The 22,330-nt window shown below is 38.6% G+C and overlaps 2 protein-coding genes across 2 annotated transcripts in view; one reads left to right on the forward strand and one right to left on the reverse strand.

Annotated features, from left to right (window-relative positions):
- Positions 1-22,330, forward strand: part of LOC128125424 (zinc finger protein 420-like) — a 337,518-nt gene that overhangs the window by 205,817 nt on the left and 109,371 nt on the right. The gene's annotated exons all lie outside the window — the stretch shown is intronic.
- Positions 746-15,427, reverse strand: LOC128125434 (zinc finger protein 420-like). The gene is made up of 5 exons (XM_052762863.1): positions 14,861-15,427; positions 13,468-13,560; positions 9,464-9,519; positions 6,518-6,644; positions 746-5,024 (listed from the first exon to the last, which is right to left on the reverse strand). Exons 2-5 carry the CDS (start codon positions 13,499-13,501, stop codon positions 3,181-3,183), a joined length of 2,061 nt encoding a protein of 686 aa, XP_052618823.1. The 5' UTR covers positions 13,502-13,560; positions 14,861-15,427; the 3' UTR covers positions 746-3,180.

Raw genomic sequence — 22,330 nt, forward strand, 5'->3', positions numbered from 1 at the left:
CTCAAATGCCTTTTCTCTGAAACAGTGGCTCCAAAATTCATAATGCTGCAAGCCTTTAATATAGTTCCCCAAGCATTCTTGTGGTGGCTCAAATTACTTAAGGTCAGAGAATCTGAGCTTGCTTTAGCCAGCAGGGCTGCATAATGGGATGATTTGGCCATGGGCATGGCTACCACGTGTTTTGAAGGGTCCCCATTTGGCTGTGTGTTGTGCTTTGATGTTGAAAGGGGATGGTATTCTGCCTCACCCTTGGCATTGTATAAAAAGCCCCTTGGAATAAACCTTGAGGCAACTGGGTATTTACCCAGGGCCCTACTGAAGCTATCCTGTCTCTATCTTTCTTAGAGTCTCTATCTTTCTATCTAATACTTCCTCATTCCTCTCCTCTCCCAAGAACCCTGCAAAATCTGGGAGCTGGAGTCCCACACACTCCTATGTGGGTGCATCTGCAAGGGGCAGACCCAGCTAGAGACAATAGAGGCATGGTATCTCAGTTCTTAAAACCACTGAAAATATATGTTTTCCTATATCGTAGGCAACCGCTGTGAAAGGGTCTTTTATCCCAAAGGAGTGATAGCCCACAGGTTGAGAAATGCTACCTATTATCGACTTCCTGTTTATCCCAAGTTTGGAAGAACAATTAATGGGTACAGCACATGTTTTATGAGACACCTTTCCTGGGGAGACGCAACATACATATAAGCATCTTCTCACCCCAACTGGAAAGTGAAAGCAGAATCAAGGCCAACTTTTTGAATCAATGAGCTTTATTAGAATTGCTTACAAGATTATGGGTAAGCAGATGCTTACTGGAGCATAACAGACTCAAACAGTTGTTATCTCAAAACTCAAAAACCATCATGTAAAATAAAGCTCATGAATATCTACAAGTTAACGAGCATTCTATCTTGATGGCTAAAATCCTCTTCTAAGGGGTATGACTTCTGAGTTTCTTCATTTGAGTTATGAACACTGAATGCTGTCAATTTCAGGGGTTTCTTGAAGCTGAAGGTTGAAGCTCTTGAGTGGCATATTTCCTGCCTTAATCAGCTTCCCTTCAAAATGGATCATTCCAGTCTCCAGGAAACTATTACACAATAGCATATGCTTAAGTTTTCTCAATTTGTCTTCATTATGATGTATTTCAGGTTGAACATGTAAAATATTTTAATGAAAATTGTCCTACATTTTGAAATTTTCTCTCTGCATAAACTCTTGATGTTTTCTAAGATTTGAAATAACTTAAAGGCTTTCACAAGTTTCTCATGTTCATAATGATTCTCTAGTGTGGAGTCTCAAGTGGAGATAAGAACAGAACTTGGTTAAATCACATGCCAAATTATTTCCCATGAAAATTTGTCTCACCAGTATGAATTTTCAGATGTTTCCTTAGACCTGAGAGGTAGGTAAAGACTTTTCCTCATACATTACATTTTAAGTTTTCTCTCCTGTATAAATACTTTGATATGTTCTCAGGGTGATTTTGTAGTTAAAAGGTTCCTTATATTGACTACTACAGTGGTTTGAATAGGTATGGCCCCCATGTACTCATGTGTTTGAATGCTTTGTCTATAGTGGGTGGAACTATTAGATGTGGCCTTGTTGGAAGAATTGTGTCACTATGGTGATATTTTATTTGTATTAAAATGTTATTTGTATGTTAATAAATAAAGTTGCTCGGGGGTCAGAGCTATTAGCAAGCCATAGGAAAGCAGGGCAGTGGTGGTATACACTTGTAATCCCAGCACTTGGTAGGCAGAGCTGGGTAAGTCTCTGTGTGTTCAGGGATACAGCCATTATTGGTTACACATGCCTTTAATCTCAATACCAATCATGGAAAACCTGGAGGTCTATACAGACAGGCCGTGAGGAGGCGGTCATGTGGTTGGGTTTACAACCAACGAGAAGGCAGGACAGGAACTCTATATAAAGACTTTAACACAGGGATAGCTCTGGTTCAGAGAGGTAGGACCACTGCAGGAGGAAGGGTAAGGTTTTAGCTCTTAGCTCTGACCTCTTGGCTTTCTTCTTTGCATTGGTTCTGTGTTTCTTATTTAATAAGAAGGTTGGTTACATCTACATGTCACCATTGAGGCAGGCACTGAGGTCTCATATATGCTCAAGCCACACTTAAAATACATTAATCACTAACTGCTGCCTGAGGATAAAGATGTAGAACTCTTAGCTCCTTTTCTCGCCCCATATCTGCATGCATGTCATTATGCTTCCCACTGTGAGTCCAATGTACTAAATATTTGAAAGTATAAGCCAGCCACAATTAAATGTTTTCCTTTAAGCGTTGCCATCGTCATGGTGTCTCTTCAGAGTAATTAAACCCGAATTAAGATAACTACAATGGTAAGATTTTTCTCTTGAGTGAATTCTCTAATATACTCTAAGAAATGTGAAATTGTAAAGGATTTCTCACATTCACTATAATTGTAAGGTTTCTTTTTCATATGTATATTCTGATGTGTTCATGTTGTTCCTCGGTTAGCTCAGTGGTTGCTTCTGACTGTGGCCCTACGACCCTGCATTCAACACCCTGTTGCTCAGGCAATGGCCTGGTCGGATTTCTGGTTCTGTTGGCACAGACTATGCCACAGCCACCACATGTAGTTTATAACTAAATCTCTATTGTTGTATTTACCAACAAAGACTCAGGAATCAGATGTTGGGGTGAAAACCTGCTAGTTAAGAGAGGGCGGGGAGCATCCAGCTGGTGTTCCATTTTGTCCAGAGACCTGGCAATAAGAGTGTCTCTCCAACCATTTCAAACCAAAACTACCACAAAACTCCAAGTCGTTCCCTACTCCTTCCTATGTGTCTATATGTCTTCCATGCTCCTCCATACTCTCTGTGGCTATTTCCTGTCAACTAGTTCCAGGTCACAACCCCAATCCATGTTTGATTTTAACATATAGGTTTCAGAGTATGATCAAATATCCCACAACAGATTCTGAGATGAGCAAGGAGTAAAGGATTTCTCATGTTTGCTACATTTCTAAAGTTTCTCAAGTGTATGTATTCTCTAATGAGTTCAAAACTTCTTTCTCTGTAAAGAATTTCTAGCATTCACTACAGTATGTAATGTTTCCCAGCTGTATGAGTTTTCAGATGTTTTCTAAGAGCTGAGCAACATGAAAAAGATTTGTCACATTCACTACATTTGTAAGGTTTCTATCCTGTATGAAGTCTCTGATGAGTTCTAAGATGGTCTTTCTGAGAAAATGATTTGTCACATTCACTACATTTGTAAGGTTTCTCTCCTGTGTGGATTCTCTGATGAGTTCTAAGATTCCCTTTCTGGGTAAAGGATTTCTCACATTCACTACATTTGTAAGTCTCTCCTCTGTGGATTCTCTGATGTATACTAAGAGATGAGCCAAATGTAAAGGATTTCTCACATTCACTACATTTGTAAGGTTTCTCTCCTGTATGAAATCTCTGATGTATTCTAAAATTGTATTTCTGGGAAAAGGATTTGTCACATTCACTACATTTGTAGGGTTTCTCTCCTGTATGAATTCTCTGATGCTTTCTAAGATTCCCTTTATCGGTAAAGGATTTGTCACATTCACTACATTTGTAAGGTTTCTCTCCTGTATGAATTCTCTGATGCATTTTAAGACTGCCTTTCTGAGTAAAGGATTTGTCACATTTACTACATTTGTAAGGTTTCTCTCCTGAATGAATTCTCTGATGTTTTCTAAGTTCTGAACAACTAATAAAGGATTTGTCACATTCACTACATGTGTAAGGCTTCTCACCTGTATGAATTCTCTGATGTACTTTAAGACTGGCTTTCTGGGTAAAGGATTTGTCACATTCAGTACATGTGTAAGGCTTCTCACCTGTATGAGTTTTCAGATGTTTTCTAAGATCTGAGCTCCGTATGAAGAATTTGTCACATTCACTACATTTGTAAGGTTTCTCCCCTGAATGAATTCTCTGATGTACTTTAAGACTGGCTTTCTGGGTAAAGGGTTTGTCACATTCACTACATGTGTAAGGCTTCTCACCTGTATGAGTTTTCAGATGTTTTCTAAGATCTGAGCTCCGTATGAAGAATTTGTCACATTCACTACATTTGTAAGGTTTCTCTCCTGAATGAATTCTCTGATGCATTTTAAAACTGTCTTTCTGGATAAAGGATTTGTCACATGAACTACATTTGTAAGGTTTCTCACCTGTATGAGTTTTCAGATGTTTTCTACGACCAAAGACACTCAAGAAGGATTTCTCACATTCACCACATTTGTAAGGTTTCTCTCCTGCATGGATTCTCTGATGAGTTCTAAGATGACCTTCTGTGGTAAAGGATTTGTCACATTCACTACATATATAAGTCTCTCCTCTGTGGGTTCTCTGATGTATTCTAAGATATGAGCCACTTGTAAAGCATTTGTCACATTCACTACATCTGTAAGGTTTCTCTCCAATGTGGACCGTGTAATGTCTTCTAAAGTGTGATATGTGACAAAAGCACTTACCACATTCTGTACATTTGTAGGGTTTTTCTCTAGGATGGAATCTCTGATGTCTAATGAGGCTTGAGTGAGTCTTGAGGCATTTTCCATGTTTTCTGCATTGGTGTTGTTTCTTCCCACTATCAGTTTGTTTCAGTGTGATTTCTGTATTAGAGTCAAAAAATGTATAATACTCCATATTTTTGTGTTCTTCCTTTCCTATGTGATTTCTTTGATTTTGGCTAATGCTGGAACACAAATTTAAACAGTTTACACAGTCTGTATATTTGCAAGGTTCTTCTCTTCCATTCCCACTTTTGTGTCTGTTGAGGTTTAACGTTTCAACAGAGGCATCTCTGTGGTTACCAACTCTGTACTTGTTATTTTCTGTAGTATCCCTTGTGTCACAAGGTGTACACTGGCTGGATTCATGAATCACTTTGCCAAGCTCATTACATTTACAAGACGTCTCTTTGACGTTTTCATGATCATGGATGAAATGCTTTGTGACTTGATGCACGACCTTCTCATATTTACCACATATGCGATGGTTCTCTGAAAAATTAGTGTAATTAGGGATTAATTAAAATTACACTATTAATTACACTATTAATTAAAATAGCAATTAATGCATGAGTAACAGATTCAATGCCTGATGTTTTCTTAGGTTTACAATGACATATACACTAGTAACTTTCAGGGACAGAGGTCTTAACAGAGGACTTTTCTGTTTCACAGTCATTAATTGGATGCTCATAAGAATTTCCAATCTGATCTATATAAAAGCACAGGAACAATAATAGTCTTCTCATTCTTTTTTCCTTCCTATTAATTTTTTTTTCATTTATTTCACATTCAAACTGCAGTTTACCCTCCCTCCTCTTCTCATGTTTCCTCTCTCCACCTCCCCTCTCTCCCCTTACCAACTCCCCCTGTTTCTGGTCTGAAAGGGACAGGACTCCCATGGGTGTCAACAAAGCATGGCAATTAAGTTTAGGTAGGACTAAGCTCCTCCTTTTGTCTTCAGGCTGGGTGAAGTAACCCACTATGAGGAATGAGTTCCCAGAATGAAGCCAACATGTTAGGGAAAGGCCCTGATCGCACTGCTAGGAGTCCCACAAACAGACCAAACTAAACTGTCAGCACATGTAGAGGACTGAGGTAAGTGTCATGCATAGCTTCTCATTCTTTTCTAAACACTGTAACTAAAACTGGTAAGACAAATAGGTGTTTGAACAGTAAAGAACTTTAAGAGGGGGCTGGAGAGATGGCTCAGAGGTTAAGAGCACTGGTTGTTCTTCCAAAGGTCCTGAGTTCAATTCCCAGCAACCACATGGTGGCTCACTACCATCTATAATGAGATCAGGTGCCCTTTTCTGGCCTGCAGGGATGCGTGCAGGCAGAACACTGTATACATAATAAATAAATAAATCTTTAAAAAAAAAAAGAACTTTAAGAAAGAATCTCTGTGAAGGATCATATGAAGAAAATCTCCCTATTATGTTTTTGAGACAGAGTACACAGTACAGCTTTGGTCGAGTAGGAACTCATAATATAACCCAGGTTATCAGGGCACTCACCATGTCCTACTGCTTCAGCCTCCATATTAAAATCATGCTGTGCCAGTATTAAACATAGCAACTACATCTCAAAAATAAAAACAACATTCTCAAAACCAACAGATCTTTCTCTAAAGCCTCTTCCATTGTTTATAATCAGATATAGGTGAAGAGTTTAATACAGTAGCAAAATTAATATATTCTAATTATTATGAGTACTGCTATATATTTCCTTGCTCTCAATACTCTTTGAACCTTCAAATTTTCTTTATTTATTAGATAGGAGGGCTGAAGAGATTATGGAGAATATAGCATTGGTTATTCTTCTAGAGAACACAGACAAATGCAAATTAAGCACTATTAAAAATTCTATTGGTAACAAGATTTTTCCTCATTTCTGGGATTCTCTAGGTACAGAGAATTTACATACACACTAAGTAAGTAACTTAAAAGGATAAATCAGGAATTCTACAAAAAGAAAATTCTTACCTACAAAGAGTAGGTTGTTGTAATTCTCCAGCATCACACCCATGTACAAAGCCCTCTGAGCACAGTCTAGACATTCCCATTCTTCCTTGGAGATGTCCACAGCCACATCCCTGAATGACAACAGACCCTGCCATGGAAAATTACCTATTTACCATGTGATGCTTGACAAATGATTTCTTAAGTTAAAGAGACCTAAAGAATTAGAGACATGTTTGTGATATACATGAGGCATGACAATGTTTAAAGGACAAGAGTTTTCTAGAAGTGCTGCATTGCTACTCTTTCAGAAACAATGTATAGAAGGAATTACTACATTGTTTCCATACATTAGGTCACTCTCTTCCATGAATTTTCTGATGTTTTCTAATACCCGAGTAGCAGATAAAAGATTTACCACAATCACTATATTTGAAAAATTTGTCTCCAATATAGAGTCTGTCATTTCTTAAAGTCATTGAAAATGTAGTTAGGTTCCCAGCACACTCATGGCATTACAAAACAAAATTTAATCTCAGATCCATGAGACCCAATGCTCACTGATGAATCTTATAGGCAGGAGTCATACATAGTACACACACATACTTTTAGAGAAATATATAGACATTTTTAAAATAAAATTGTACTTTAATTGTCATAAAAGATACTTTCTAAAATATTCAGTCTTTATTGTATTTTCTATCTCTGTGTAAACAGGATGATATAATAGTCTTGCAATCAGCAAACATTTAATAAATACAACATACACATTTGTGGTCTAGATGCAGAAATGTACCTTTATGAAATACGTGTTGATAGCAAATAGAATCCCAGTGTCACATCTCAGATAGTAAAGTTATAATACTTCAAAATTATACAACTGTTGACATTGCTTAAATATGAATACTAGAACAACCCTGTCTGAAGCTAGATTCACCTGACTCTAAAATGCTCAGTTGAGGTCCTGAGGGCTAAGTAAAATGCTGCACCCCTTCTAGAACAAAGGGGTAGAATATGGAACGCAGAATTTGTGGATGAATTAAAGTCAGTTTTTCCTTGAGAATTCATTGCATACATCCAACATTCCAAATAACACAGAATCAAATATTTAATGAAGATATGTTTTGGGAAACATTTACAACCATGAAGTAAATAGAAAGATCAGAATTAGACAACATCAATGTTATTTAAATTTTTCTAAAAGCTGAAGCCAACAGTACTGATAATAACAATTTCATGAATTCCATACAGTGTTTCACTACAGAATAATTAGAAATATTTGTGGAAACAAATGCCATCTGCGACAGTGCATCCAGATGAAGTAGAAAGTTTCTGTTCTAAAAGCAAATGTATTAAATAGAATGAGAAATATTCTAACTTCACTAATTTTGAATATATTATTGCTCTTATGATTGACTTAATTGAAAATTAAAATTATTTTATTCTTCAGTATTTGAGCTCATTCATCTAACTGGGTTCTAGCATAAATAAGTATCATTTGTGATTATTCTTTCATTTTTCCAAAACTAGAATGCATGGGGTTAGATACTGTCACAACATGTACCAGAAATGTAAACCTAGAGTCTAAAGACTCAGAGGTAAAAGACACTTGCTATACCTCTAGAGAAACCTAATCTAATTCTCTCTATACACATGACAACCAACTACAGTTCCTGACTTCAGTGCCAAGAGTTTGGTGCTGACATCACGGACCTACGGGTATAATGCATCATGCAGTATACACGAAAATATGCAAACAGACCCTCCAATACTCAAATAAAATATTATGTAAAGAAATAGAAACACTGAAACCACTCTTCAAAATTTGTCCCTGTGTAAGACAAACCTTCAGGGAGAGGAAGAACTTAGGCTGGAGAGAGCCTTCTTTCTCCAAAAGAAAAGGAGATGGTAAAGTAATTAAGAGGGACTTTCATTTATGCTTGAAAATTGATAGCATATGTCCAGCACCAAGTAAATACTCTCTAGAAAACTCTTGCTAATACATTCCACATGATGCCATACAAAGGTGGAGACAGCAGGGATAACCAAAGAGCTCTGAACAGAATCTCTACTGAGACAATTGCATTTCAGGTGTCAACACACACATCATCAATGTGTGACACAACCTGGCAAAAAGACAAACTAGAATACTGCAACCTTCATCTTGTCAGAGACGCATCAGTTTTTTGGCAAGAGCAAGCCACATACTACTTTCATCATCTGTGCTTTCTAGGATGCTAAACTATTTACTATTAGGGTTCAAGGCAAGGAGTCTCTTCAAATTCTACTTTTCTATAAATTGCTCAGTAATGTCAGTGAAAAGGTCCATGTATTGGCATCTCCACCTTCACAAGCCTATTTCAGCAAAACTAACCATTGCAAAATGCCAACTATGTGGCACATGAGACCTCACTTCCTCACTAACATAAAAGGACACAAGTCCATCCTATGCAAAAATTGGGAATCAATAAATTTCTTTTTCTCTTTCTTCTTCTTCTTCTTCTTTTTTTTTTTTTTTTTTTTTTTTTTTTTGAGACAGGGTTTCTCTGTGTAGCTTTGCGCCTTTCCTGGAACTCACTTGGTAGGCCAAGCTGGCCTCGAACTCACAGAGATCCACCTGGCTCTGCCTCCCTAGTGCTGGGATTAAAGGCATGCGCCACCATCACCGGGCTGGGAATCAATAAATTTCTTTGAGTGCCATTTACAATAGCATCTGTTTTAGAAATCCAAGTCTTAAATCCATGGAAATTCATGGCCTTATAGTTTAAAATCAAGGAAAAATATAATGGGACAAGTCTCTGCTACATAAGTGAAAGATTTAAAGACTTAACTTTGAATATAAGAAAAGAAAAACAGATGAATAAGGCAAAATAAATACTTTCAATAACATTGCCAGTGGTAGAGAATTAAAGTCTTGAATGGTTTCTATAATAAAAGCAATTTTCAAAGAAATGTGAATATGACACTGACCTGGGGAGCATTAACTAAAGAAACATTCATTCTTCTTGTTGCTCTTCTCTGAGTTTCTGTCTCAGAAACAAAGAATGGAATTTTTGTTGAAATTTCACATCAAAGTGTCAAAAATACAAAGCTAAAATTAATACAACTCTATTATGGTCAATGCAAAACCACATAAGAAGATCCAAAAACCGAAATGATATCAGAAATCTTGTCAAAGACAGGAGAACATGGAAGGGTATATTTAGAGTGGTGAAAGAAAATCAATATGAACCTTATCACTGCACCCCGAAATATGAGCTCTTAAAATTCATGAAGGAAAGGCATATGAAATGGGTTATAAAATGACAAAGGGCATCAACTCAAACTGCACTTCAGATCATAATTAGAGACAAAGTATACATAGAGAAATTAGCCATCACAACCCAGGAAATAAGTATTTTACAAAAGGAATAAATGAATAGGAGAGCTGGAGTGTACCAGATTATTTTCAACACACAAACCAGCAAACTACCATTTCTAACTAGAAAGAAGTAAATTACTACCCCTAGTGTTACCCACAATAATATTTAAAAACAAATCATGAGTAAAAGCCCCATGATATGAAAATACCAGTAGAAACAGATATGATGTAAGACAAACTTCAGGAGATTTTACGATAAACTCCTAAATGAAACAGGAAGAAATGGAACACAGGAAGAAATGTTACACTGAAGCCAATAGTCCAGTGCAGAGAAAAAACATGAGTAGCATTAGCAGGAAAACTAAAAGAAGAGTAAGATAACATGTGCTCTCTAGTCTTATTGAATCTAGTGGCATAAGAGTGTGCCATAAAAAATTGAATAATAAAAAAGAGTTAAGAGGAAACAGGTAGGAAAGGCAACAAGTTCCATTTTAATGATGATGTGATCACACAAAAAACTTTACAGAGTAACCATGGGAAAACCTTAGATTTGCTAAGTGTTTCACATGTTATTGAAAAGTACAAAACTAACACAGAAAATAACTACTTTCTGTATTTATTAATAATAACAATTTGAAAAGTAATTTGTAAATTTAAGCCATTCACGGTGTTTCCAAAACATCTAGGAATAATATACATAATAACAGTAATGATGAATTCACTTCTGTGAAGAAAATTTTAAGGCACTCAGGCTAAAACATGAAAAGTAATGGTACACAAAGAAATAGACTTTCGTGAACACTGCCTGATGAATGAAATGGTGTATATGGTTTTATTTTAGCTAGGGTTTCTATTGCTACAATGAAACATCATGATCAAAAAGCAAGCCAGCAAGAAAAGAGTTTATTTGACCCATACTTCCATATTGCTGTTCATCATTGAAGGAATTCAGGATAGGAACATGTCAACAAACCAGACCTGGAGGCAAGGGCTGATGCAGAAACCATGGAGAAGTACTGCTTACTGGCTTGCTTCCCATAGCTTGCTCAGCCTTCTTATACAATCAAGGACCATCATCCCACCAACCCACCACCCCCATGGGGTTGGGTCCTTCCCCATCGATCTCAAATTAAGAATTATGTCAGATCTTATGAAGGCATTTTCTCAATTGAGTTTCCCTCCTCTCTGATAACTTGTGTCAAGTTGACATAAGTCTATCCTGCACATGGTTACACTATTAAGAGCAACCAGTGAAACTGGTGCAATCGGATAAGCAAATACTGACATTTTCCACAAAAGTAGATATAGAAACAGTCATATGGACGCAGAAAAATCACAACTATTATCCTTAAAAATTATCCTTAAGAAGAGTATTACTGGGGACATCACAAGACCTGATCACATATTATGATTCAGAGGCACAATGACAAAGACAGTATGGGCCTACATATAAAAAACAAAATAATAAACAAAATATAGAATATTGAACAGAACAGAGATCCCAAAAAGAAACACAAAGCAGAAAGATCAAGAGAGCCAAATACATAAAAAATGAACTGAAGAAGAGAGTCCTTTGAACATTCAATGCTGGGGAAATGATTACCCATGTGTAGACAAGTGACATTAGATCCATATCTCTAACCATACACAAAAATCAACACTAACTAGATCAAGAAACTTCCTGGAGCCAGGCAGTGGTGGCCCACGCCTTTAATCCCAGCACTCCGGAAGCAGAGCCTGGTGGATCTTTGTGAGTTCGAAGCCAGCCTGGTCTATAGAGCGAGATCCAGGAAAGGCGCAAAGCTACACAGAGAAACCCTGTCTTGAAAAACAAAAATAAATAAATAAATAAATTAAGAAAAAAAAGAAATAGACAAAAACTAACAAGAGGGTATGAGTTTATATTTCCTGTCAATGACTTCTTAAAATGTGTACGGATAATGTTCCCCAAACAAAAATTAAAATAGTATACGGCTTCAAAAAAGGACACCCTAATATCATAAAATACTTTCAATGAAAGTATTTACTTCAAATGTAAGGATACAAAGTGCTAAGTGTGAATAAATATTTTTTAAAGATTTGCTGTTAAGAGTGTTGGTAATTATTATGGTAGGTAAGAGAAAAAGCCAAATCTATTGAAACAAAAAACAAAGAAGATTAACAAATGACTAAATGGTTCATTTGCCAGAAAGCTATGTGGTCAATATAAATGCATTTCACAGAAAAGTTTCAAAATACATGAAGCAATCAATGATAGAATTGTAGGAAGCAAACAGACAGTGATTCAGGGAAGCTTCAATGTCCACCATTGAGAAACATGACAATGAACAGCACAGAAAACAATAATGCCTAGCAGGCCTGCAGAGAATCATCCACACAAGAGCGGAATATGCCCAGTCTTCTCAAACTTCAAGCAGTTCATGTCAGAACAAGTCAGCATGGCTTGGTGGCACAAGCCTTTACTCCTCAGAGGCTAGGGCAGGTGGATCTCTGAGTTCAAGGCAAGCCTGATCTACATCAAGTTCCAGAACAGCCATGACTACACAGAGACAGTATCTCAAAAACAAGAAAGAAAACAAAACAAGCTGGGTGGTGGCACAAGCCTTTAATCCCAGCACTCGGGAGGCAGAGTCAGGCGGATCTCTGTGAGTTCGAGGCCAACCTGGTCTACAGAGTGAGTTCCAGGACAGGCTCCAAAGCCACACAGAGAACCCCTGTTTCGAAAAAACAGAAACAAAACAAACAAACAAACAAAATGTTAAAAAAAAATCAAGATCAATGTTTAAAAAGTGTCTTCTCCAAGAACCTGGACAGAAGAATACATAATGAGTACTGAATTATATATACATATATATATATATATATATAAATATGTATTTAATATATAATATTTTGACTCACTGCTAGAATGTTCTTATTCAAACAAGTGAAGAAATATAAAAGGATGTTTGTAAGATTTTAAATACCAAAATCCTACAAGCATTTCTTAAATACAGAGGAAATCTTCCTAAAATTGATAAAATGAGAAATCACAAAAAAATTAAAAATTATGAGATAAAGATCAAACCCAGAGGTCATTTCAAAATTTATTAAAATTACATCAATACAAAACATTAAGAGTTGACATGAAGACAAAAGACAGGAGAAATCAATGGGAAAACAATGTAGATACAGTTTAGTACTAAAGCAAATCTTATCAAAATCCTGCTGGTATTAATTTAGGAGATGGAAAAATTAACCATAAAGGATAAAGAATCTGAAAGAACTACAAAATGCTCCAAAATTCTAAGAGCAGAAAAAAAACCCAAAAGGCATCAGTTGTTCTAACTAAACATTATATTAAAATTATAATAATTAAAACATTTAATATTGATAAGAAGACACGATCAATAATGTGAATGGCACAGGCAACAACATCACTCACGTGAAAATCCAAATGAAATCATATTTGCCTATGAGTAATAATTCTTACATAGAGAGGTTTCTAATACCTATAATAGGAATATTCTGAAATTATTCTCAGTGGAAACAGAATCTGGCAAAACCAATTTTATGCTCTGTTTCTGCTCTCACTTGAGCCCTTCCTACTCATTCCTCAGTCCCTCTTACACACCTGGATCCCTGGCTACTGTCTCCTCTCTCTCCATTGTCCACGGCTCGTTTTTCTGATTCACAGGTGAGCAGATCTGGCTGAGCAGTGTGAGACCTGCACAGGAGAAAAAGGTTCTTCAGGAAGCACCTGGAAGTTTTCATGGAACAAAACTAAAAGATGTGTAACACCTGCCAAAGGATAAACACGAAGCAGAGAAAACATCACACATACACATACATTCGTCTCTCTCTGAGGATTTTTCTTTACTCTCTGATGTGAGACTCTGCAAAAAGCCCTGTAAGCAGGGTCGAGTCATTCCCACTCCTCCTTTAAGAAATCCACATTCATAGCACTGAATGTCAACAAACCGTGAAATAAAATAGAACAGTGTGGAAACCTGTGCATGGACGGAGTGCTTTTCTTCAACCAAGGAAATATTTTTCTGATACAGGTGAGTTATCATAATTATTCCAAAGATGCTTTCTCAAATTTCATTTCCAGAGTTTGCTAACTATAAAATAGTGTGGCCTGATATACTCTTACAGCATGGATACTGCATTTGCCTGGGTCTAAGATGTAACATGAGAAAACAGCATATGAAGACACATTTCTGAATGCTGTATTTACATCCTAGACTGCATATATCTCAGAAAATTAATGGGCAATAAAAACTTTGCTAAGTAAATGTTAATGTTTTCAGCCATAACTGGAGCGCTTGATAAAATGTATTTTCTAATTCAATCAAATCTGCACTGCTTGTATTATGTCCAGATCTCGGGGACCCCCAAAACACCACCACAGAGAATGAATCCCATATGTAAAAGCAAAGAGCCTTTATTTTCAAGACGAAGCAGTGAGAGCAGAGAGCCCAGAGCCCAGGCAGGGTGAGGTTTCTATTATAGTAGAGTTTGGGGTGAGGGTATTTCCAGGGTTCAGGATCCTGATTGGGGGACATTCCTCTAGGGGTATAGGGAATGTTTGGAATATGAGGTATTTCCTCTTAGATGCAGGCCCCACTGGATGGGGTCAGCTTACGGCTTTTCCTGGGTCCAGGTGTTATCTGCCAGAAGCTGTGTCTGGACCTCTAAGCCTGTCGTGGCAGCTGTATGGTCAAGCTGTTTTGACCACACCCCCACAGTTCCTCATGTACTTACTATCCACAAAGTTCTCTGAGAATGCCTGTTCTTCAGAGTGAAAGGCATTCTCTTGAATAGGCAAGTGGTAAAGCAGCGGAGTTAGAAAGCATGGATTTAAATTCCAGGAGCTTTGGAAATGCCACAAACATTTGTGAGAACACTGTTTGCAAACATCAGATAATACAAATCTCTACCAGATTATTTTATGAATTATTTTATGACAGAAGAGTCTAGCATTCATAAGGTGAGTGAAAAAAAAAAATCACGGTAAGACTCACTTCATAGATTCCCAAACTTAGCGACAACGGAACGATATCCACAAGAGAATTTTGAAAGCTGTGTCCTTCTGAGCAGCGTCCCGGAGCACACCCTGGTCCCTTCCCTTCCGTGTCCCAGCCCCGCAGCTCCTCTGACCTGGGAGGTTCCAGGGCCGCCGGGCTGCGGTTCCCGCCGCTGCGCTGCTGACTGGTGACTTTCCCAGGCCGCCCCGCGCGGCGACTGCCGTTCCCGGGAAGATTTCAGGTCCCCAAATAACTGGCCAGATCTTCCATTTCAAGTTCCGGAATACGTGGCTCTAGAAGTCAAACAGGGAATGGTAGAATTTCCTGTCCCTACATCCCGGTTCCTTGAAGCGGCTCCTCCTCCCCCTGCCCAATACACCCCTGCATTGGGTTGCGTGCTTCCTCCAACCCACCAACCGCTGGCTCTTTTTCTTATTTAGTTTCCCAAGTCCACCCTGCAAGTTTTATTCCCCCTAAACTCCTCTGATTGACAGGTGTCTCCGCCCCATATGGGACCCGTCCCTCCTACTCCATCTCAGGCTGCCTTCCACACAGCTCCAGCTGTCAGGCTGCCCTGGACCCGCTCTGCACAGCCTCCCAACACGCTTGCTGCCAGTCTAGACCAGATCTAGATCTAGGAGAACGCTGCACCCTGGTACCTGACCCCGACCCTGGGTCCTGAAACCTTCGGATACAAGTGATTCTGTGTCACGAGCAAGAAGGTAGATGCATGTAGTTAATATAACAAAAGTTTTATTTTATTATGCTGAGGCTTTTCACACAAAGTTGACATTCAGGCTGATCACCTGTGCGACGTGTATCTTAGCTGAATGTCAGGTCCAGTCTCTAACTGAAGTCTCTGATTCGAGTGGCAGGATCATAGTGGAGACTCTCCAGACCCTGGGCAGATCAAAGTGGCATTTCTCCAGATGCACAGAACACAGGATTGCTCTTCGTCTCTGCTTAAATACTGTCCAGTAGGCGTCATGGGGTCTAGGGCTGTATCTGGTTATCTAGAGTGAGTGATGTCACTAAGTTATTGCCCTCAGGCACAGCCTTGGGTGTAGCAGGGATCCTAACTAAACTATTTTTACAACTCTAAAAGGCATTTATTTACTATGCTAATTACATCCTGCCTAACTTCTCATCTTGGAGTAACAGCCTCCTGGGTTAAATATATACAGCAAAAGACAACCAACACCATAAATTCTGAGGCTCAGATCCTATTCCAAAAACAAATTAAAACTAAGATAAAATGCCCTTGGCTCAAAGCACAAATCATATCTGTATTACCTAAGGAGAATTATTAAAATGATATCCAATATGCAGAACCCAAAAAGACGAGTCATGTTCAAGAAGTAAAGCATGTGATTCAACTCAAAGAGGATAGAAACAAAATTATTTGTGAGCAAGAAAACACTAGCAAATGACTGAAGGAAAGGGGAACACTGTAAGATATAAAAATTGAATCCAATAAGTAATTTGAAATACGGAAAAAAATCAAACTGAAATGAAATAAGAAATGAAAAGGCTAATAATAATAACTCAAAGAGATCAAGTAGGAGACAGAATATCAGGTTTGAAGACGATGCAGAGGAGCTGGATGGCTCAGTCAAAGAAAATAACAAAATGCTCCACACAAGCAGCACTAGTTGAAGATAAAAGTGAATTTCCAGCTGCACATTCTCCTCTTATATAAAATATTCTAAAGTGTAAACACACTCACTCTGGAGAGCTTTCCTGGGAAGCTGGATAATCATTTCCATCACTATGCAAATACAGTGACACTAAAAAGCCATCTTTATCTTTCCTTCACAGAACTCCACTATTACCTGTCAAATATCTGGAAATGTACTATTAGCAATATTCCCTTGAGGAAAGACATTTCAGGAAAGGAAATTGGTTTCTCAGGAAGTCAGTGGCCAGTCAGCCCATTAACAGCCCAGTGTTGAATTCATCCTGAGTATACCCCTATCAGATGGTGATATTGTGGTTGTGCTAACGCAGAAACAAGTTTGTCTTCTAGGAAGCATGCTAAAGGTACTTTTAGAAAAAGCATGAAAAATTCCCTTTGAAAACTTAGTAGTAAATGTAGAAGCTTGTGGCTGTCCAAGAGGCAGAAAATAAGTGATGTAAATCGGCACAGCCTTAAACAACTCAGAGGAGGTAGGAAGGAAATAAGAACAAGAAGGAATGGGCATGACCTGCCATTCTCCAGACTCCACACTACTAATATAATCAATAACCCAGAGCAACTATATTTACCTGCACTGGCTTCACTCAAGACCAGCCCTAGCCACAATCAGTCTAGGAAGGGGAGATGCTCACAGGACCCCAACCTTACTTCTCAACTGTGGCTATGGAGAGATCTTAGAAGAAGAGGAATCACTGTCTTTACTTGTGTCTCCTCTCCTAAATCCAACAGGCTCCAAAACAGCCTCAGAGATGGCCCTGGTTAAACTTAACGTGTCAAAAATAAAGTGAATAGAAAAGAACATGAGACAGAGAGGCAGGGAATGAGGAAGAGAGAGCTAGGGAGATGGGGGAGATAGGGAGATACATAGTGAGAGAAATGCTTGTAAGATACTGGTATTTAGAATCTTACAAACATTCTTTTGTATTTCTTTGCTTGTTTGAATAAGAACATTCTAGCAGTGAGTCAAAATATTACATATTAAATACATATTTATATATGTATATATAATTCAGTACTCATTATGTATTCTTCTGTCCAGGTTCTTGGAGAAGACACTTTTTAAACATTGATCTTGATTTTTAACATTTTTTTTGTTTGTTTGTTTTGTTCCTGTTTTTTCAAAACAGAGGTTCTCTGTGTAGCTTTGGAGCCTGTTCTGGAACTCACTCTGTAGACCAGGCTGGCCTCGAACTCACAGAGATCTGCCTGCCTGTGCCTCCCAAGTGCTGGGATTAAAGGCGTGCGCCACCACCGCCCAGCTTGAAGTCAAGGTACCTTTAAAATATACATTTTGGCATAATTCAGCAGCTTTTACAATCAAATGTTTTTCTTCAGTTACGAATATCAAAGAGAACATAATCCAGATTCTCTGTGTGGTAGCCATCTTTACGAGGCTTTTTTTTTTTTTTTGGAGCTGAGGATCGAACCCAGGGCTTTGCACTTGCTAGGCAAGTGCTCTACCACTGAGCTAAATCCCCAACCCCCGAGGCTTATTTTTTATATTACCTTGAGCCTATTGCTTTAAACTGCAGCATTCCAAGACTGAAACGGGCACTGTGGCTGCTGGCTCCACCCACTTCAGCTTCCCAGCATGGCGGTGGTACATTTTCTGCCAGCTCTGGGAGCCATCAACTCTCAGAAATAGTGGGTCTATGCTTCTATCAAAGCAGCCTGTAGCCCAGAAACCTCTTTTTTTGTTTTGTACTAGCAAAGGCTAAATCCACCACGCAGCTTAATGTGCCACTTGCAGAGGCCTCATTCCCACCATACTGCAGGTCGAGCGCACAAGCCAGGAACCTGCCACAGTAGCTCAAACCGGCAGGCTGCCGCTACCTTGAAAGAGACAACTAGGAACTGTTTTTAGCTCCGTTTTAGAATCTTTTTACTCAAGTTTTAGGTGGAAATTCTTGCCAACACATTGGGCACCATTTGTAGCTAGAGTTTTCCTACCTGGCCCACAGTCAGAATGAATCTCTGTCACCCGCCAGTCCCACAGCCACTCAGACCCAACCAAGTAAACACAGAGACTTATATTGCTTAAACTGTTTGGCCTAATGGCTCAGGCTTCTAGCTATCTAGTTCTTACATCTTAAATTAATCCATTTCTATAAATCTATACCTTGCCACATGGCTTGTGGCTTACCGGCGTCTTCACATGCTGTTTGTCATGGCAGAAGCTGGCACTGTCTCCCTTTCCCTTCCTGTTCCCTTGATTCTCCTCTGTTAGTCCCACCTATACTTCCTGCCTAGTCACTGGCCAATCAGTGTTTTATTTATTGACCAATCAGAGCAACAGATTTGACATACAGACCATCCCACAGCAGATTTGTATGGACCAAGATTGCAGGGAGTAAGGGATGAAAGTGTGCAGTAAATGAGGTATTGTGAGAGCCAAAGTTACACCTTTACATACCAGGTTTTACATACTTCCACCATGAAATCATGTTCCAGGACTTCTACTATAAAACCTAGGATTGACATTGCCTCAAATAAATACCTGCTTCTGAACAGAAGTTATTAAATTTAGACCTCATTCAATTGCACTTCCTTCACTGTCAGTGTGCACAGGCATACATGCAGAACAAACACCCATACACATGCAACAAGAACAATAAAAGAACTAGCTACAGAAATTTGAAAGAGAGAAACAAGCAAAGAGATACAGTAGGAAAGGAATTAACTCAACCAATCCAGTGATGGTGTGACTGCATATTTAACCTGAAAACACCATCAGAAAACTTTATACTTGATAAAAGTCTTAGTAACATTGAAGAATATAAAAGTAAAAAACAGGAGTCACCAGTTTTCTACATACCAATAATGACTATGTTGAAAATAAATTAGGATAATATCTCATTAACTGTAGCTTTAAAAAACTTCCAGAATTCCCCAAAATATTTATAAGTAAGTTCATCCTCCTTAGCCTTGAGGGAATTACAACTGTGAACTCAAATAATATTCCATCTCACGCTAGCCAGAATGGCTAACACAAAGAAAAAAATTGATGAATCAAGAGATGGTGCCGTGGGTAAAAAGCAGTTACAGCTTTTCCAAATATGTGCATTCAAATCCCAACATTGATATCATGGCTCACAATGACCTCTAAATTCCTTCCAATAGATCTAATGCCTTCATGTGAAAGCCACAGACACTAGATACATGTGTTGCACAGATATGCATTATGCCAAAACACCCATGCACATAAAATAAAATAGAAACAAAGAAAAACAAAAAAAACAAACAGAACCAAGTCTAGTGGACACAACCTTAACTTCACCACTCTGGATGCTGAGGCAGGTTTAACTCTGTAATCTGCTGTTATGCTTGTCTACATAGTGTGCATCAGACCAGTGACAGCTAAATCCTGAGACCCTGCTCAAAAAAAAAATAATACACAACAAAAAAAAATCTAATGACCAAAAATACAGATGAGGAAATGGAAAATTAGAGCCTTACTTTATTCTAACTTCTGGTGGAAATGCAACCAGGAGAAATCCCTTAGAAGACTTACAGAAAGGACAAATGTACTCACCATATCACCCTCTAAAACTGAGGGATAAAAGCTTGTTTCAACATGTACAGATATAATGATTTAATACAGCAAATACCCAGACTCTAACAGAAGGAACATGATCATATCCATAAACCCATAAAAGGGTTATGGAGAAATTTCACTTGTGCTCATTGTCAAAGACTTCAAAAATCTTGGAATAGGAGGAAAACACCTCAGCACAATAAACAATAGAAGCCAAGAAAATAAAAATCTAACATTTTACTAAATGAGGAAAACTGGAAAGATTCCAATCTCCTCAGGAAAGGGACATGGGTGTCCACTTTGTCCACACTAACTCGGCATGGTGGATTTATTCTTGCCCAAAGCAAGACAGCAACTCATTCCAAATTGTAAGAAACATAATTGTCAAGCCGGGTGTGGTAGCACACGCCTTTAATCCCAGAACTCAAGAGGCAGAGGCAGGCAGAACTCTGTTAGTTTGAGGCCATCCTGGTCTACAATGTGAGATCCAGGACAGTCACAGCTGTTACACAGAGAAACCCTGTCTTGAAAAACCAAAGGCAAAAAAAAAAAAGAATATAATCCTCAACTTCAAAAATTATACGTATTCCATGGGAAAGCTCACTTCTGATAATCTTTGAAATAAGCCTTAAAGCCCATGCTTTAAATCAGCTGGTGTTTTACATATCAACAAGATCACAGTTGGGTGGTTGCTTTCCTTGGTTTCTTAAAATGGTGCCATAATGCGAAGACAGTTTTCTGTATAATGAAATACTATTTGATTAAAATTTTGGCTAGTTCTAGAGGAGGAAATATGTGAAATGCACAGTAAACCTGGCCAAGTGCCTAAGACTGGAAGGGTAACAGGCCATAGGTGGGAATCCACTCATGACATTGAAAGGACCAAGCAGATGCCATTACAGACTGCTCAGTCCTCTCTCAGAGATCAGGCCTCAGTTTCAGTTTCCTGAGACTTGAGCAAGCAGTTTCTGGGAGGGCCATGACATAGTCCTTGCAGTAGCTCTGTTTCTGCATGTAGTCTGACTGTTCAAGGTTCAGCCAGTTATTTACTGTCTGGGACCCCTCACCAACTTAGAGCTATGTGCATGGGTCAATGTGAATGTGCTAGGCCAGCCAGCCCCCATGGCAGCTCAAAGACAAAGCCTGGGACTTGTCCAGGCCTGCCCCCAAGATGATAACTGTAACCCCCAACCAGTAAATTCAAAGGTTACACAGCCTCACCCAGTCATATAATGCCAAGGCTTGTACCACCCTGCTTGTGGTTTTTCCCTTTAAAAACCCCTCACCCTGAGAGCTCAGGGCCGTCCTCCTTCACCTGGCTAGCCAGTGTGTTTGATGCGGACCAAGCCCAGGCTTGTAATAAACCCCTGTGTTTTGCATTGGATATCGGCTCTGTGGTGATTTTGCTCAGGGGGGTCTTACGATGCAGTCACAACAACATGACATTTTGCTGCATATACAGATATTCAAAGTGACTTTACCTGGTTCTGTTCACAATTTAGCCAGCGACTGCTTTCAGCCCATGTCAGAGAACCTTTGTATAGAGTGGGCCACAGCTCTTTCATGGACCTCTAACTGGACACATACAGAGAAGGAGTGACTGCTGACTGTACAGTCATGAGGAATTATATGACCTGGTACAAATCTGAGGGAACATGACAGGAGAGGGGACAAACATTGTGTTAGCAAAGGATAGGGACGTTATCCATGAAATACACAATATATTATATACTCTTCACAAAACAGTCAGGAAAAAACTAATTTTACATGGAAGCACAAAAAAATCTGAGTATACAGAGCAACCCCAGGTACATAGAACAGAGCTTGAATTATCTTAGCTGAGATTCCAGCTGATACAGCAATCACATGACCATCACAGGGGAGTGTCAGAAGAGTAGATAAACAGCCCTATGCAACAGAGCAGCAGATACAGAAACAGAACAACAGCAGTGAGCATGTGAATGTCAACAAAATAGCACAGACGTGTTGGATGATAGGCAGCCTCGTCAAACAAAGGTGTTGGAAAAAGTATCTAACCAGATGAAATATATGAATTGTGATTGATTCTCTCCCACTATCCAGTGAATCACAGACTTTCATGTGTGCTGGAAGAGTAAATTGATAAAATAGATATGTGCAATTAAAAACATATACAGAAAATAAAAATTAAAAGTATGAAGAAACAGCCTATAAAGCAGATAAATATACTATCTAGCTTTTCATTTTATTTCCATAA

Source organism: Peromyscus californicus, unplaced genomic scaffold (genome assembly GCF_007827085.1).
Source record: "Peromyscus californicus insignis strain IS unplaced genomic scaffold, ASM782708v3 Scaffold_4__1_contigs__length_199733344, whole genome shotgun sequence".
Classification (NCBI taxonomy): domain Eukaryota; kingdom Metazoa; phylum Chordata; class Mammalia; order Rodentia; family Cricetidae; genus Peromyscus; species Peromyscus californicus.

What these genes read in the sequence shown, in the direction of transcription:
- LOC128125434 (XM_052762863.1), bottom strand. Translation starts at nt 13,501, where the DNA reads ATGGAGAGAGAGGAGACAGTAGCCAGGGATCCAG. An exon ending in GACAGTAGCCAGGGATCCAG is followed by an intron (nt 9,520 to 13,467) that starts GTGTGTAAGAGG and finishes TTTCTGAGACAG; the next exon opens with AAACTCAGAGAAGAGCAACA. An exon ending in CAACAACCTACTCTTTGTAG is followed by an intron (nt 5,025 to 6,517) that starts GTAAGAATTTTC and finishes CTAATTTTTCAG; the next exon opens with AGAACCATCGCATATGTGGT.